The sequence below is a fragment of the Acyrthosiphon pisum genome, chromosome A3 (genome assembly GCF_005508785.2).
Source record: "Acyrthosiphon pisum isolate AL4f chromosome A3, pea_aphid_22Mar2018_4r6ur, whole genome shotgun sequence".
NCBI lineage: Eukaryota > Metazoa > Arthropoda > Insecta > Hemiptera > Aphididae > Acyrthosiphon > Acyrthosiphon pisum.
In genome coordinates, this window is record NC_042496.1 from 15,900,838 (window position 1) to 15,917,284 (window position 16,447).

Genomic DNA, 16,447 nt, shown 5'->3' on the forward strand with positions numbered 1-16,447 from the left:
ATCAAAAGTAATTTCCATTACATTTTCGTTACTTGGATAAAATTCTAATGAAATTACATAACGCGTTAGAAGCAAAGTAACGCCGTTACAGTAACGCGTTACTTCCGTTACGTTACTACTCAACACTGGTGGTTATATACAGGGTCTTCCAAATTTCGTGTGACAAAAATGGTGGGGATTACACTGGTTCTTACGGGGCAGATCTGTCTTTTGTCACACGAAATTTGGAACACCCTGTATATGCTCAATTTTCTAAAAAAATAATTCATTCATACTTTCATTTAATTAACGCAAGCAAGGATCAATTATATAAAATCATAGATTTATGATATTAATGATTTATAATTAGTAGAACACTTAAAAAAGTACTATCTTATATTTCTGTTTAGATAGAGAATACTTTAAGGGGGCTTTGCCTTAACCACTTGGATGCTTCTTAAATGATGTATAATATCCAAATATTATAGTTAATACAAAATACTAGATATACGATATACCTATACTGGCTATACTTACCTACATTATATATAATATACCTAAAAATGTTACTAAAAAATGTTTGATGGAAAATATGAGATTATACTATAGCCACTATAGGTGACTATGTGAGCATATACCTGTCACCAGGACCAGATGAGTAACCTTGATTCTATTACAATAATAATCGTACTAACATAATTTTGTAAATGTAATTTATCGAAATAAAGTTTTAAGGAATTGATCCACATTGTTTACACACATAACATCATTTTTTACAATCCTAAGTGTATCGCGTTCTAAGTATTCCATCCTCCAGTTTGGATTAGAAACATCTGGAACAGATACATACTTTTTGATTGAACAAGGTGCTGCTTTTTTCATTGACATCTGCTCGAGATTCTCTCTTGGCTTGTTTGGAAAATCTAATCTAGGGGAGGTAACGAAAAGGTTAATACAAACGGAAAGAAACGATTACATTTGTAATAATTTTAGATACTTGATTATTGATTTTAATAATTTTATTTTAATGTTTTCATGATAAATTACAGGTACCTACTTATAAACATAATATAACGCTGAATAGTGTAGATGTATTAGTAAAGCCGAGTTTATACCTATACATTATAATATTGCCCGTGAATCAGTCGGCCTATATGTAGGTAAGTATATAACAAAGTATATTTTATACTATCATTGCTATTAAAATAATTTATTCTACTATTAGGTATTAGGATTTAGGATTACAGTAGGCGAAATTAATTGCATTTGAAAAGGGGTAGGTATATATAAAATATAATAATATTATACTTAAAAAGTTTCAAGTAACCACGAATAATATTTAAAAATAATAATACTAAAATCGTTAAAATATCTAATTTCGTACAAATTTGAACATTATATAGGTGATAGGTCTATAAAAAAACTGTGCTTATATATTTTAGATTCTGAGTGGAGCGATGGAATATTGATTTCACAATGATGTGTTTTTTTGTGTCTGTGGGCACGATAATAAATAAGTCGAAATAATGCTTTTTACTTCAGTATCTTTTCCAATGGGAAAGCGATTCTTATTGGTGCATTTGGGAGGTCAAAACTTAAAATTTCCTTTAATTTTTAAAAGTGCCATGGAAAACAAAAAAAAAATTAAGGAAAAACGAGAATTTTTATACAAAATTGGTTTTTTTGTTATTAAAATAAAAAAATTTCAATAGATGGGTTCATTTTCACTGAATGTTAATATTAATATTTTAAATACATACCATAACATTTTAAAATTATTTTGGCTCATGTTGAGCTATTTATAAGCATTACAAATTTTCGATTTATATTAGTTTTTTTATAAACCAATGTTGATAAACAAATTTTTTCTGGGTCAAAAAACTTGAAAATGTAAAACAGAAGTAAGTCGTTGTTCGTGGAAATAAAAAAAAAGTTGAGCGTAAATCCACAATAATGTCTTATGAGCGTCTGAATTACGAATTTTTACTACATATTTTGTCAAATTAAAAATTTGCAAATTATTCTTTTGTCACGCATGCACCGAAAGTTCGGTTTTTGATAACGGTTGAAGCGTTGGAAAACGTCCTTTTTCCGTCCAGTGGGATGTAAACTGTAAAGTGGGAATCTCTATAATAGTGCCGGACGGTGAAGGTGGAAATCCCAAAAAGTGCTGGGCGCTCATATCACGCGCGTATTCCCTGCACAACCAGACACTGAAATCTATACCACGGTCCTTACAAGACATGCACTTTTGGTTACATCTTATATTCATATTATAACCTCCATGCGTGACGTTTAAAATAAATAAAATCTAATCGTTTCTTTCATGAAATATTGGTGTCGTAGAATAAAATTATGGTCTAGTTGTTGCATAGATCTCTGCATTAACTTTGTCGTGATCGATGAATGCAGAGGCGTGACAAAAAAATAGTACCTAGGTATGTCGTATGTGTGGCTGTGCGGAAAGGCAATTCCAGTCAATTTCAATCTAATATATACTATTGTTGTTAAAAATGTATAAAATGATCAATGTTGACAGTTAAGGATAAAAAATGTAAGACAATGTTCCGCGTAACTGCGTAAGTATACTTCATTTTGTAACCATAAAATCTAAAAAAATACATAAACACAGTTTTTTTAAATAGTTATTTAAGTTCAAATTTGGACGAAATTACATATTAGAACCGAGAAAAACGATTTCAGTTATTTTGTTGTAATTCAAAAACATTATTCATGGGTACTTGACACTTTTAGAGTAGGTATAATATTATATTTTATACACACAATGATATATTTCCTAGTGCACATTTTTTTTACAAAAATGAGTTTAACCTCTTATTATAGTACTAATTCCTAATAGTAGGTAATTTAAATTATTTTAATGTTGTCGTAAACTGATATTTTGGGTAAAAATCCCCGTTTTTCATTAATATTTTTTTGTGTTTCTCAACACTTAACAAATCTAATGGAAATTTGTAATTTTAATTTCTAGAATGCGCCAACTAGATTCAATTTTCTATCAGAAAAATTACTGAAGTCGAAAATCAAATAATTATTTCGTTTGGGACATGGGTCTCCAACCTATGGCACACCAAGATTTTCTAATCGGCCCGACAAGCTTGATGTCTTGAAAATATTAGGAATATTAATTTCCGAAAATAAGTCTTATATTATATATACCTATTTAATTGTCTTAAGTATCTCTCTATCTCTATCTAAAAAATGTTGGCCCGTGATGCCGAAGCGTATCACGCAGATTTGAGCATTTGGCCCGCAGTATAAAAAGGTTGGAGACCCTAGGTGTACAGACACAAAAAAAATATGGCTCCGCTCAGAATCTAAACGTTAAACACACATCGTTGTAAAATAAATACATTCATCCCTCCGCTCAGAGTCTCAAATGTGGTGGTTATAGCTGGTAACCGCTATGCGTGCCGCGTGGTAAAATAGATAGATACCTATTGTATGTGGTACAAAAGCATTGTGGTGAATGGTGATGACAAAAACGTAAATGTATTTTTTGGAATGTTATTACTATTATTAGGATTATCCGATGACCGATATAATATATATGTTGAAAATTTTATACTTTTATACCTATGACGAAGTTTTCTTATCCGTTCCTCCATTGCTGAATTTTCCATGTTCGTGGTTGAATCCACCACAGGCACAGAAACATTATTTATGGTCGAACAAACTGTAGGCTGTTTCATTGATTTCGTAGCAGGTTTCGATCTGGGTCCTTCTTCATTCGCTTGTCCCGGCTTGTCTTGTATCATTGCACGACGATCACTAAGATTTAGTTTTTAAGAAGTGTTTAGGCATCGTGCGTCTTTATAAACGTAATTCTATGGAATTATAGGTGTGTTATTATAGTTTCCTTTATGGTTTATTTATACCTGTTCCATAGTTTTCTTTTCTGGTCTAATTCGTTTTTTAAGTTTTCCTTCCTTGTATTTGATACCCGCATATACACAGAGCAAGTACATTCATTTGTTATTGACGTCGTGGGAGGATTCAACCACTCGTTCGTATTCGTAGGTCTCGGTTTGTCTTGTATTACTTTACCGCTAAAGCGGATGATTTATATTATAATAACGATAAATTATAATTTATATGGTATTTTAAAGGCTACCATTACACAATAATACAATATGATTTTGTTTAGTATTCTTATCAAACTATATGAGTATATATTTAAGTAGTAGACGTTGTAGCCAAGCCATACGAGCACTGAGCAGGACAGTAGGAGACAATATTGAATATAATATATTAATATGACGTTCGCAGTGGCGTAGCCAAGGGCGGGGCTGAGGGGGCTGCAGCCCCTCACGAAATGTTAAGAAAATTAAAAAATTATTTTAATGGTCTATGATACTCGCTCAAAAAGTCTAAAATTGTATTTAAAATATTGAAAATGTACTTTAAGTATTAACACTTTTCAGTTATCTATCTGTGCTAGTACGTATTTAATGTGTAAAAGTGTAAAAGTTGATCAAAATTGTATTATATAGATTTTATTATATAGATATTTATTTTATATTACATAAATTAATAATCTCGGCATCTAGTACAGAAATAATAATTATATAATAATAGTAATAATAATAATAATAATAATCTAGAGCAATAGCCTGCAATAGGCGTGAGCTAACGAGGGGGGTGGGGTGGACCGTGGCCCACACTGCGAGCTGTATCGTAATTATTATACATTGCTACTTAAATCATATACATAGTACCTACTTTATTATATAGTAAAGAAAATTTTTTTTTTCCATTTTTTTCCATCAGAGAAAATAAATAAATACATAACTGCTACCAGTTTATTTATACATTATTGTACGTATGTCCTATACTGCTTATCTCAAAAATTGTTGTGCATATTGTTAGATATTTAGTAATTTTTACAATGCATATTTGTATCATATTTAGCTCCTTATTGGTGCATAATATAATTCTGGTCTGCTTAATTGATTAATAATATATTAATAATATTCTAAAAAATACTTACAGACTTATTGATTTGCGCAACGACTCCAAAAGATTCAAGTCCTTGGCGCTATTTCTATAATCAATTATATTTAATTATTTCACGATTTTATCACTTTGAAGTTTGAATACAGTAGGTACTATTTATTTTTATTTTTATTTTTTTGAGTGGATGGAGGGGAAGTGCATCTTCTGTTACAGAATAATAATACATAAATCTTTCACAATTCACCATAGGACAATTATTTTAAAATTTACCTTCTCTTTTATCATGTTTAATTTACATTATATGCGGCTATGCTTACGATAGAAAAAATGAGTTGAGTCATACTAAATTATTTAATATTTACATGCTACAAAATTCTGAACTATAGGTCAGTTTATTTTGTAAATTAATAATAATATTTTTTTTTTAAATTAGTTGGTTCTCATTTAAAAAAAAAGATGAATGTCCCTCAAAAAACTTGTGGTGTTAATAATTGAATATTAATGGTGTTCTGGTATATTTGAAAAATGGTCTTAAATATAGTTAAAAATTCCAAAAATCAGAATTCAAATTAAATTATTTTTAAAAGTAAAAATGAAATGACTAAGTTAACATGCTTTTCTAAACTTGCATGTACCTAATACAATATTATTGTAAAAGCGTTAACTTTATTATCGTAATAGTAGTTTATAATTAAAATAATGTGTTAAGTTGTATTTATACTTATTCTGATCTGTTCTTATCTGGTCAATTTTGTATTCTGAGTTTTCCTTCCTCCCGTTTGGAGGATCAGAAATCTCTGTCACATAATTATTATTTATGGTCAAACAAGCTGGTTTGTTTATTAACGACATAATGGCCAGCTTATTCACTCTTAGCTCATTTGTATTCGTTTCTCTCAGTTTCTTTTTGTCTAGTATCGTTTCACTGAAAAATTGGACAGTTTGAAGTACGATAGATTATATGGTATGAAACTTTCATACCATATAATCTATAATTAATAATGAAAGGTATGTTAAATGACACTATTACCATTTACCACTTATACACGTTTTGATTAAGTTTAATTTTCATTTCAATTAATATTATTTATTAATTTACCAATTTACATAGGTAGGTATAGTTTAAGTAGTAGACTATTGTAATTTGTAGCCAAGTTATGGACATGACTGTTTAGTAACAAATATATAATAATCTAGTTCTAGTATGAAGTTAATAACAATATGTTGTCATGTAACATGTTGATGTAATAAATAATAATATTATACCTAATCATACATATTGAACGTAGATAGGTATATATATAACAATATAAGTATTAATTATTATTATATTTTCCCAAAAGTGTTTTATTTATACCTTTTTTGAAGTTTTCTTTCCTGGTCTAATTCATTTTTTAATTTTTTATTCCTTCTGCTCGGAGAATTAGATACTTTTGGAACAGAAACATTATTTGTGGTTAAAAAAGTGGGTGCATTTTTTATTGATATCATGGCAGGTTTTGCTCTTGGCCCATTTGTATTCATTTGTCTCTGGTTGTCTTGTATCAATTCAACTCTAAATTGGACGGTTTATAGTGACGATAAATCATAAGATATTTTTAATTTCAGAAGTATGTGTATAATTTGATTTGGTTTAGATTTTGTATCAAAGTAACTATATAATATAGTTATTTTATGTAATGTAACGTCTTACCTATTATATTATGGAATATTGTATAAATTTGAATAGCGCAATAATTATTTAAGTAGGAAAAGATACATATAATATGTATACATAAAACGGAAATGTTTTAAAATTAATTTTAATATTTTATTACGTTGTCAGAACGTTATTAAATGTCTTATAAACATTTTTTGGCCAGAAAAGTAATATTTTTAACAATATTTTTTTTTAGATGTATGCGTCATTTTTATAATAAATATTGCCTATATTAATTATAAGTACCCAGGGTACCACCTATACAGTGTACTATAACTTATATATCATATATATGTACCTACTATAGCCACTATATTAAAATAAGATTCTATTAAGATGTCGTTAATGGTATTCTCAAGCCTAGTTGCCAGTTGGGCACTTGCGCATTGAAGTCTCCAACTATTATTTTTATGCAGTTCTTTGGTAGAGTCGAACGTTTTTTCTAGATCATCGTAAAATAGATTTTTTCTTCATCTTTCTCGTCGGTTGGTGCATAGTTATATTCATAACTCTTGAAATATTGTAAAAAACCAACAAGAGAACACTATTATTTATATGTTACTCTTATGTTACCTACTTATTAATTTTTCTTAATAATCTCCTAACCTTTAACTCCTTAGTTTAACAATAGGGCTTTTTTTATTTACAGATAAAATTTAGTTAAATTTGATACTTTTAAGTTTGTAAGACGTCCTACAGAGACAACGCAGAGGATGTAGCGTAAATGCTCTTGGCGTGTCTTCCATTTTCTAATAATTTTGAAAATTATAATCAGAATCAGTTGTAAATATAAGTTTGTTATCATCGGGTTATCCATCAGTTACGAGAGTAATAAAATAATGTCTATGCTAAGCTACAACTTTTGGAGACACTCCCCACGTAATATATTATACGCTATTATCAATTTAAATTTAATATTTTTGAAAAAATCATAATAATTTATTTGGCTATAATACAGTTCAAACATTCTTAAAATAATTATAACAATACATACATACAAATATATAACAAATTATTATGATAAAAATAATATTTTGGCCCAATTCTATCAATACCTATGTTCATTCCAGAACTAAGAAGACGGGTGTGGCCGTCAGTCCGTTCAGTCGCCAAGTCATGCAAATCAGGATGTTTCTCTTATCTACTATGTAGCAGGCTTAGAATAATGGTACCTACTCAAAAAGCGTTTTGGGTCTTCTTCAAGATGGAAGTGTGAATTTAAAACCACTGGTTTCTATGAAGTTTTTGGGTGACGAAGAAACCGTAAAAAAGGCAATGGATGCCGTAGCTTCTCAGGGCAAAGCAAAATGAATAAACGAAGGAACTTTTGGCTGTACTCATCCGTTCAGTCGCCAAGTCATGCAAATCAGGATGTTTCTCTTATCTACTATGTAGCAGGCTTAGAATAATGGTACCTACTCAAAAAGCGTTTTGGGTCTTCTTCAAGATGGAAGTGTGAATTTAAAACCACTGGTTTCTATGAAGTTTTTGGGTGACGAAGAAACCGTAAAAAAGGCAATGGATGCCGTAGCTTCTCAGGGCAAAGCAAAATGAATAAACGAAGGAACTTGTGGCTGTACTCATCCGTTCAGTCGCCAAGTCATGCAAATCAGGATGTTTCTCTTATCTACTATGTAGCAGGCTTAGAATAATGGTACCTACTCAAAAAGCGTTTTGGGTCTTCTTCAAGATGGAAGTGTGAATTTAAAACCACTGGTTTCTATGAAGTTTTTGGGTGACGAAGAAACCGTAAAAAAGGCAATGGATGCCGTAGCTTCTCAGGGCAAAGCAAAATGAATAAACGAAGGAACTTGTGGCTGTACTCATCCGTTCAGTCGCCAAGTCATGCAAATCAGGATGTTTCTCTTATCTACTATGTAGCAGGCTTAGAATAATGGTACCTACTCAAAAAGCGTTTTGGGTCTTCGTCAAGATGGAAGTGTGATTTCATTTCATTTCATTTTTCATTTCATTTCTTCCATCTTGAAGAAGACCCAAAACGCTGAATTTAAACCAGGTAAATGAAGTAAATGAATTAGACCAGGAAAGAAATCTTCAAAAAAAGTATATTTAAAACACTTTTGGGAAAATATAATAATAATTAATACTTATATTGTTATATATATACCTATCTACGTTCAATATATATGATTAGGTATAATATTATTATTTATTACATCAACATGTTACATGACAACATATTGTTATTAACTTCATACTAGAACTAGATTATTATATATTTGTTACTAAACAGTCATGTCCATAACTTGGCTACAAATTACAATAGTCTACTACTTAAACTATACCTATGTAAATTGGTAAATTAATAAATAATATTAATTGTAATGAAAATTAAACTTAATCAAAACGTGTATAAGTGGTAAATGGTAATAGTGTCATTTAACATACCTTTCCTTATTAATTATAGATTAAATGGTATGAAAGTTTCATACCATATAATCTATCGTACTTCAAAGTGTCCAATTTTTCAGTGAAATGATACTAGACAAAAACAAACTGAGAGAAACGAATACAAATGAGCTAAGAGTGAATAAGCTGGCCATTATGTCGTTAATAAACAAACCAGCTTGTTTGACCATAAATAATAATTATGTGACAGAGATTTCTGATCCTCCAAACGGGAGGAAGGAAAACTCAGAATACAAAATTGACCAGATAAGAACAGATCAGAATAAGTATAAATACAACTTAACACATTATTTTAATTATAAACTACTATTACGATAATAAAGTTAACGCTTTTACAATAATATTGTATTAGGTACATGCAAGTTTAGAAAAGCATGTTAACTTAGTCATTTCATTTTTACTTTTAAAAATAATTTAATTTAAATTCTGATTTTTGGAATTTTTAACTATATTTAAGACCATTTTTCAAATATACCAGAACACCATTAATATTCAATTATTAACACCACAAGTTTTTTGAGGGACATTCATCTTTTTTTTAAATGAGAACCAACTAATTTAGGTATCTGTAAATTATAAAATATTATTATTAATTTACAAAATAAACTGACCTATAGTTCAGAATTTTGTAGCATGTAAATATTAAATAATTTAGTATGACTCAACTCAATTTTTCTATCGTAAGCATAGCTGCATATAATGTAAATTAAACATGATAAAAGAGAAGGTAAATTTTAAAATAATTGTCCTATGGTGAATTGTGAAAGATTTTTGTATTATTATTCTGTAACAGAAGGTGCACTTCCCCTCCATCCACTCAAAAAAATAAAAATAAAAATAAATAGGTACCTACTGTGTTCAAACTTCAAAGTGATAAAAATCGTGAAATAATTAAATATAATTGATTATAGAAATAGCGCCAAGGACTTGAATCTTTTGGAGTCGTTGCGCAAATCAATAAGTCTGTAAGTATTTTTTAGAATATTATTAATATATTATTAATCAATTAAGCAGACCAGAATTATATTATGCACCAATAAGGAGCTAAATATGATACAAATATGCATTGTAAAAATGACTAAATATCTAACAATATGCACAACAATTTTTGAGATAAGCAGTATAGGACATACGTACAATAATGTATAAATAAACTGGTAGCAGTTATGTATTTATTTATTTTCTCTGATGGAAAAAAATGGAAAAAAAAAAATTTTCTTTACTATATAATAAAGTAGGTACTATGTATATGATTTAAGTAGCAATGTATAATTACGATACAGCTCGCAGTGTGGGCCACGGTCCACCCCACCCCCCTCGTTAGCTCACGCCTATTGCAGGCTATTTATCTAGATTATTATTATTATTACTATTATTATATGATTATTATTTCTGTACTAGATGCCGAGATTATTAATTTATGTAATATAAAATAAATATCTATATAATAAAATCTATATAATACAATTTTGATCAACTTTTACACTTTTATACATTAAATACGTACTAGCACAGATAGATAACTGAAAAGTGTTAATACTTAAAGTACATTTTCAATATTTTAAATACAATTTTAGACTTTTTGAGCGAGTATCATAGACCATTAAAATAATTTTTTAATTTTCTTAACATTTCGTGAGGGGCTGCAGCCCCGCCCTTAGCTACGCCACTGCGAACGTCATATTAATATATTATATTCAATATTGTCTCCTACTGTCCTGCTCAGTGCTCGTATGGCTTGGCTACAACGTCTACTACTTAAATATTATATACTCATATAGTTTGATAAGAATACTAAACAAAATCATATTGTATTATTGTGTAATGGTAGCCTTTAAAATACCATATAAATTATAATTTATCGTTATTATAATATAAATCATCCGCTTTAGCGGTAAAGTAATACAAGACAAACCGAGACCTACGAATACGAACGAGTGGTTGAATCCTCCCACGACGTCAATAACAAATGAATGTACTTGCTCTGTGTATATGCGGGTATCAAATACGAGGAAGGAAAACTTAAAAAACGAATTAGACCAGAAAATAAAACTATGGAACAGGTATAAATAAACCATAAAGGAAACTATAATAACACACCTATAATTCCATAGAATTACGTTTATAAAGACGCACGATGCCTAAACACTTCTTAAAAACTAAATCTTAGTGATCGTCGTGCAATGATACAAGACAAGCCGGGACAAGCGAATGAAGAAGGACCCAGATCGAAACCTGCTACGAAATCAATGGAACAGCCTACAGTTTGTTCGACCATAAATAATGTTTCTGTGCCTGTGGTGGATTCAACCACGAACATGGAAAATTCAGCAATGGAGGAACGGATAAGAAAACTTCGTCATAGGTATAAAAGTATAAAATTTACAACATATATATTATATCGGTCATCGGATAATCCTAATAATAGTAATAACATTCCAAAAAATACATTTACGTTTTTGTCATCACCATTCACCACAATGCTTTTGTACCACATACAATAGGTATCTATCTATTTTACCACGCGGCACGCATAGCGGTTACCAGCTATAACCACCACATTTGAGACTCTGAGCGGAGGGATGAATGTATTTATTTTACAACGATGTGTGTTTAACGTTTAGATTCTGAGCGGAGCCATATTTTTTTTGTGTCTGTACACCTAGGGTCTCCAACCTTTTTTACAGCGGGCCAAATGCTCAAATCTGCGTGATACGCTTCGGCATCACGGGCCAACATTTTTTAGATAGAGTTAGAGAGATACTTAAGACAATTAAATAGGTATATATAATATAAGACTTATTTTCGGAAATTAATATTCCTAATATTTTCAAGACATCAAGCTTGTCGGGCCGATTAGAAAATCTTGGTGTGCCATAGGTTGGAGACCCATGTCCCAAACGAAATAATTCTTTGATTTTCGACTTTAGTAATTTTTCTGATAGAAAATTGAATCTAGTTGGCGCATTCTAGAAATTAAAATTACAAATTTCCATTAGATTTGTTAAGTGTTGAGAAACACAAAAAAATATTAATGAAAAACGGGGATTTTTACCCAAAATATCAGTTTACGACAACATTAAAATAATTTAAATTACCTACTATTAGGAATTAGTACTATAATAAGAGGTTAAACTCATTTTTGTAAAAAAAATGTGCACTAGGAAATATATCATTGTGTGTATAAAATATAATATTATACCTACTCTAAAAGTGTCAAGTACCCATGAATAATGTTTTTGAATTACAACAAAATAACTGAAATCGTTTTTCTTGGTTCTAATATGTAATTTCGTCCAAATTTGAACTTAAATAAATATTTAAAAAAACTGTGTTTATGTATTTTTTTAGATTTTATGGTTACAAAATGAAGTATACTTACGCAGTTACGCGGAACATTGTCTTACATTTTTTATCCTTAACTGTCAACATTGATCATTTTATACATTTTTAACAACAATAGTATATATTAGATTGAAATTGACTGGAATTGCCTTTCCGCACAGCCACACATACGACATACCTAGGTACTATTTTTTTGTCACGCCTCTGCATTCATCGATCACGACAAAGTTAATGCAGAGATCTATGCAACAACTAGACCATAATTTTATTCTACGACACCAATATTTCATGAAAGAAACGATTAGATTTTATTTATTTTAAACGTCACGCATGGAGGTTATAATATGAATATAAGATGTAACCAAAAGTGCATGTCTTGTAAGGACCGTGGTATAGATTTCAGTGTCTGGTTGTGCAGGGAATACGCGCGTGATATGAGCGCCCAGCACTTTTTGGGATTTCCACCTTCACCGTCCGGCACTATTATAGAGATTCCCACTTTACAGTTTACATCCCACTGGACGGAAAAAGGACGTTTTCCAACGCTTCAACCGTTATCAAAAACCGAACTTTCGGTGCATGCGTGACAAAAGAATAATTTGCAAATTTTTAATTTGACAAAATATGTAGTAAAAATTCGTAATTCAGACGCTCATAAGACATTATTTTGGATTTACGCTCAACTTTTTTTTTATTTCCACGAACAACGACTTACTTCTGTTTTACATTTTCAAGTTTTTTGACCCAGAAAAAATTTGTTTATCAACATTGGTTTATAAAAAACTAATATAAATCAAAAATTTGTAATGCTTATAAATAGCTCAACATGAGTCAAAATAATTTTAAAATGTTATGGTATGTATTTAAAATATTAATATTAACATTCAGTGAAAATGAACCCATCTATTGAAATTTTTTTATTTTAATAACAAAAAAACCAATTTTGTATAAAAATTCTCCTTTTTCCTTTATTTTTTTTTGTTTTCCATGGCACTTTTAAAAATTAAAGGAAATTTTAAGTTTTGACCTCCCAAATGCACCAATAAGAATCGCTTTCCCATTGGAAAAGATACTGAAGTAAAAAGCATTATTTCGACTTATTTATTATCGTGCCCACAGACACAAAAAAACACATCATTGTGAAATCAATATTCCATCGCTCCACTCAGAATCTAAAATATATAAGCACAGTTTTTTTATAGACCTATCACCTATATAATGTTCAAATTTGTACGAAATTAGATATTTTAACGATTTTAGTATTATTATTTTTAAATATTATTCGTGGTTACTTGAAACTTTTTAAGTATAATATTATTATATTTTATATATACCTACCCCTTTTCAAATGCAATTAATTTCGCCTACTGTAATCCTAAATCCTAATACCTAATAGTAGAATAAATTATTTTAATAGCAATGATAGTATAAAATATACTTTGTTATATACTTACCTACATATAGGCCGACTGATTCACGGGCAATATTATAATGTATAGGTATAAACTCGGCTTTACTAATACATCTACACTATTCAGCGTTATATTATGTTTATAAGTAGGTACTAAGGTACCTGTAATTTATCATGAAAACATTAAAATAAAATTATTAAAATCAATAATCAAGTATCTAAAATTATTACAAATGTAATCGTTTCTTTCCGTTTGTATTAACCTTTTCGTTACCTCCCCCTAGATTAGATTTTCCAAACAAGCCAAGAGAGAATCTCGAGCAGATGTCAATGAAAAAAGCAGCACCTTGTTCAATCAAAAAGTATGTATCTGTTCCAGATGTTTCTAATCCAAACTGGAGGATGGAATACTTAGAACGCGATACACTTAGGATTGTAAAAAATGATGTTATGTGTGTAAACAATGTGGATCAATTCCTTAAAACTTTATTTCGATAAATTACATTTACAAAATTATGTTAGTACGATTATTATTGTAATAGAATCAAGGTTACTCATCTGGTCCTGGTGACAGGTATATGCTCACATAGTCACCTATAGTGGCTATAGTATAATCTCATATTTTCCATCAAACATTTTTTAGTAACATTTTTAGGTATATTATATATAATGTAGGTAAGTATAGGTATATCGTATATCTAGTATTTTGTATTAACTATAATATTTGGATATTATACATCATTTAAGAAGCATCCAAGTGGTTAAGGCAAAGCCCCCTTAAAGTATTCTCTATCTAAACAGAAATATAAGATAGTACTTTTTTAAGTGTTCTACTAATGATTTATTCAGCTTAAAATCTATGATTTTATATAATTGATCCTTGCTTGCGTTAATTAAATGAAAGTATGAATGAATTATTTTTTTAGAAAATTGAGCATATACAGGGTGTTCCAAATTTCGTGTGACAAAAGACAGATCTGCCCCGTAAGAGCCAGTGTAATCCCCACCATTTTTGTCACACGAAATTTGGAAGACCCTGTATATAACCACCAGTGTTGAGTAGTAACGTAACGGAAGTAACGCGTTACTGTAACGGCGTTACTTTGCTTCTAACGCGTTATGTTATTTCATTAGAATTTTATCCAAGTAACGAAAATGTAATGGAAATTACTTTTGATAAGTAATTTCTATAAAATAACTTGTTACAGTTTCGAATTATTAAGTACCTACCTATTGCCAAAAAAAAAAAAAATATATGTGTAATGCGGATATTATTATGTTTACCAACCAATCTTATATATTAATATATTTAATTTTAACTCGCCACAATTCAGTTTTCAATTGTTTTGACATTTGTCATGTCCAATTGCACGGGAAATCACGAGAAAAGTTATTATTTAGTTTGATACCTCTAAATAGGTAGGTACCTAAGTACCTTCGCAGAACGTTTCCTATGATATCTATTATAGCGTGGACTAATGGGTTATATATACGCTCCTATTAACTATGCAGGTTTTATAAATAATTTAGTGTTATACAAAAACTGTTCAATTTGAAAATACTTATTAGTTATTGCTTAATTTACATTAGAATACCTATAACATTTTATTCCTTACAATTAAATAGAATCGAAATATATTTATACATTATGCCGTTATAAATCATTATAGCCATTTCACATTTGGCATTTATAAGAAACGGTTTATTTTTATAATTGTATAAGTTATTATTATGTTCTATATGTATTACGATTTTATTTTCACAAACATAATATTTAATAACACAAATACAAGATGAGTGCTATTATTCCTTATTTGGTGTCAGTCGATCAGTATTGACACTCTACTGATAGGTATAGGTATAGGTTTATGTTGTCAGTTTGTGACACAAATACATAATATACTTAACTATTTAATGATTAATTACTATTGATAAGTAGCTACAATTAATTAGTACTATTTTTTAATAGTCATAACTCATAAGTAATTACTATTGTAATATTGTTATGTAAATATTTATTAACTGTGCATCTTCTTTTTTTTGTACACATTTTTTATATTATACCTTTTTATCATAGGTTCATTTCTATAAAAAGTTACATTATTGCTTGCAGGATGATAATTGTCAAGAAATTTGAAAAAAAAAATATTGATTTTTTTTGTAACGAGATAGTAATGAGTTTATTTTCTATTTGAAAAGTAAAGTAATTTCACTACAATTTTATTTGAGTAACGAGTAAAGTAACTTAATTACTTTTTAAAAGTAACTTACCCAACACTGACAACCACACAATTATGTCATAAAAATGTATATTTACATCTTTAATTAATCAATATTGTTAAGTAGTTAAAAATTAATTGTTAAAAAGTTTTTAAAATGGCTTGCCGTCGGTGTTACTAACTTAATAACAATGCAAATTGAAAAACGGTTAAGGTAAGTATAAAAAGACATTGAAAGTATTGAAATTGGTAGAATTTTGAATGAAGAAAACTTAAAAGCAACAAATTTTCAAAAATACAGCATAGGTACCTATTTATTGCAGTAAAATTGTATAATTTTTAGTATTTTTAATTTTACACTTTAATAACTATAATGCTGGTCCAATA

General features: G+C 29.3%; 2 protein-coding genes across 2 annotated transcripts; one reads left to right on the top strand and one right to left on the bottom strand.

Moving 5' to 3' along the window:
• Nucleotides 1–670: 670 nt before the first annotated feature.
• On the bottom strand, nucleotides 671–5,999 carry LOC100569779. Its single transcript, XM_029491640.1, has 5 exons — nucleotides 5,678–5,999; nucleotides 4,991–5,044; nucleotides 3,879–4,049; nucleotides 3,577–3,771; nucleotides 671–907 (listed from the first exon to the last, which is right to left on the bottom strand). The coding sequence occupies exons 1-5, from the start codon at nucleotides 5,806–5,808 to the stop codon at nucleotides 694–696; spliced, it is 765 nt and encodes a 254-aa protein (XP_029347500.1). The 5' UTR covers nucleotides 5,809–5,999; the 3' UTR covers nucleotides 671–693.
• A 2,833-nt stretch (nucleotides 6,000–8,832) lies between these two features.
• Nucleotides 8,833–14,362, top strand: LOC100569870. The gene is made up of 5 exons (XM_016802520.2): nucleotides 8,833–9,351; nucleotides 9,997–10,050; nucleotides 10,978–11,148; nucleotides 11,256–11,450; nucleotides 14,126–14,362. Exons 1-5 carry the CDS (start codon nucleotides 9,152–9,154, stop codon nucleotides 14,337–14,339), a joined length of 834 nt encoding a protein of 277 aa, XP_016658009.1. The 5' UTR covers nucleotides 8,833–9,151; the 3' UTR covers nucleotides 14,340–14,362.
• The last annotated feature ends 2,085 nt before the right edge of the window (nucleotides 14,363–16,447 follow it).

Coding starts and splice junctions, on each gene's coding strand:
- LOC100569779 (XM_029491640.1), bottom strand. CDS start 5,808: ATGTCGTTAATAAACAAACCAGCTTGTTTGACCATAAATAATAATTAT. Junction 3,772..3,878: donor AAAAGAAAACTATGGAACAG/GTATAAATAAAC, acceptor ACTAAATCTTAG/TGATCGTCGTGCAATGATAC. Junction 908..3,576: donor ATAAGAAAACTTCGTCATAG/GTATAAAAGTAT, acceptor TACCTCCCCTAG/ATTAGATTTTCCAAACAAGC.
- LOC100569870 (XM_016802520.2), top strand. CDS start 9,152: ATGATACTAGACAAAAACAAACTGAGAGAAACGAATACAAATGAGCTA. Junction 9,352..9,996: donor ATAAGAACAGATCAGAATAA/GTATAAATACAA, acceptor AATTGATTATAG/AAATAGCGCCAAGGACTTGA. Junction 11,451..14,125: donor ATAAGAAAACTTCGTCATAG/GTATAAAAGTAT, acceptor ACCTCCCCCTAG/ATTAGATTTTCCAAACAAGC.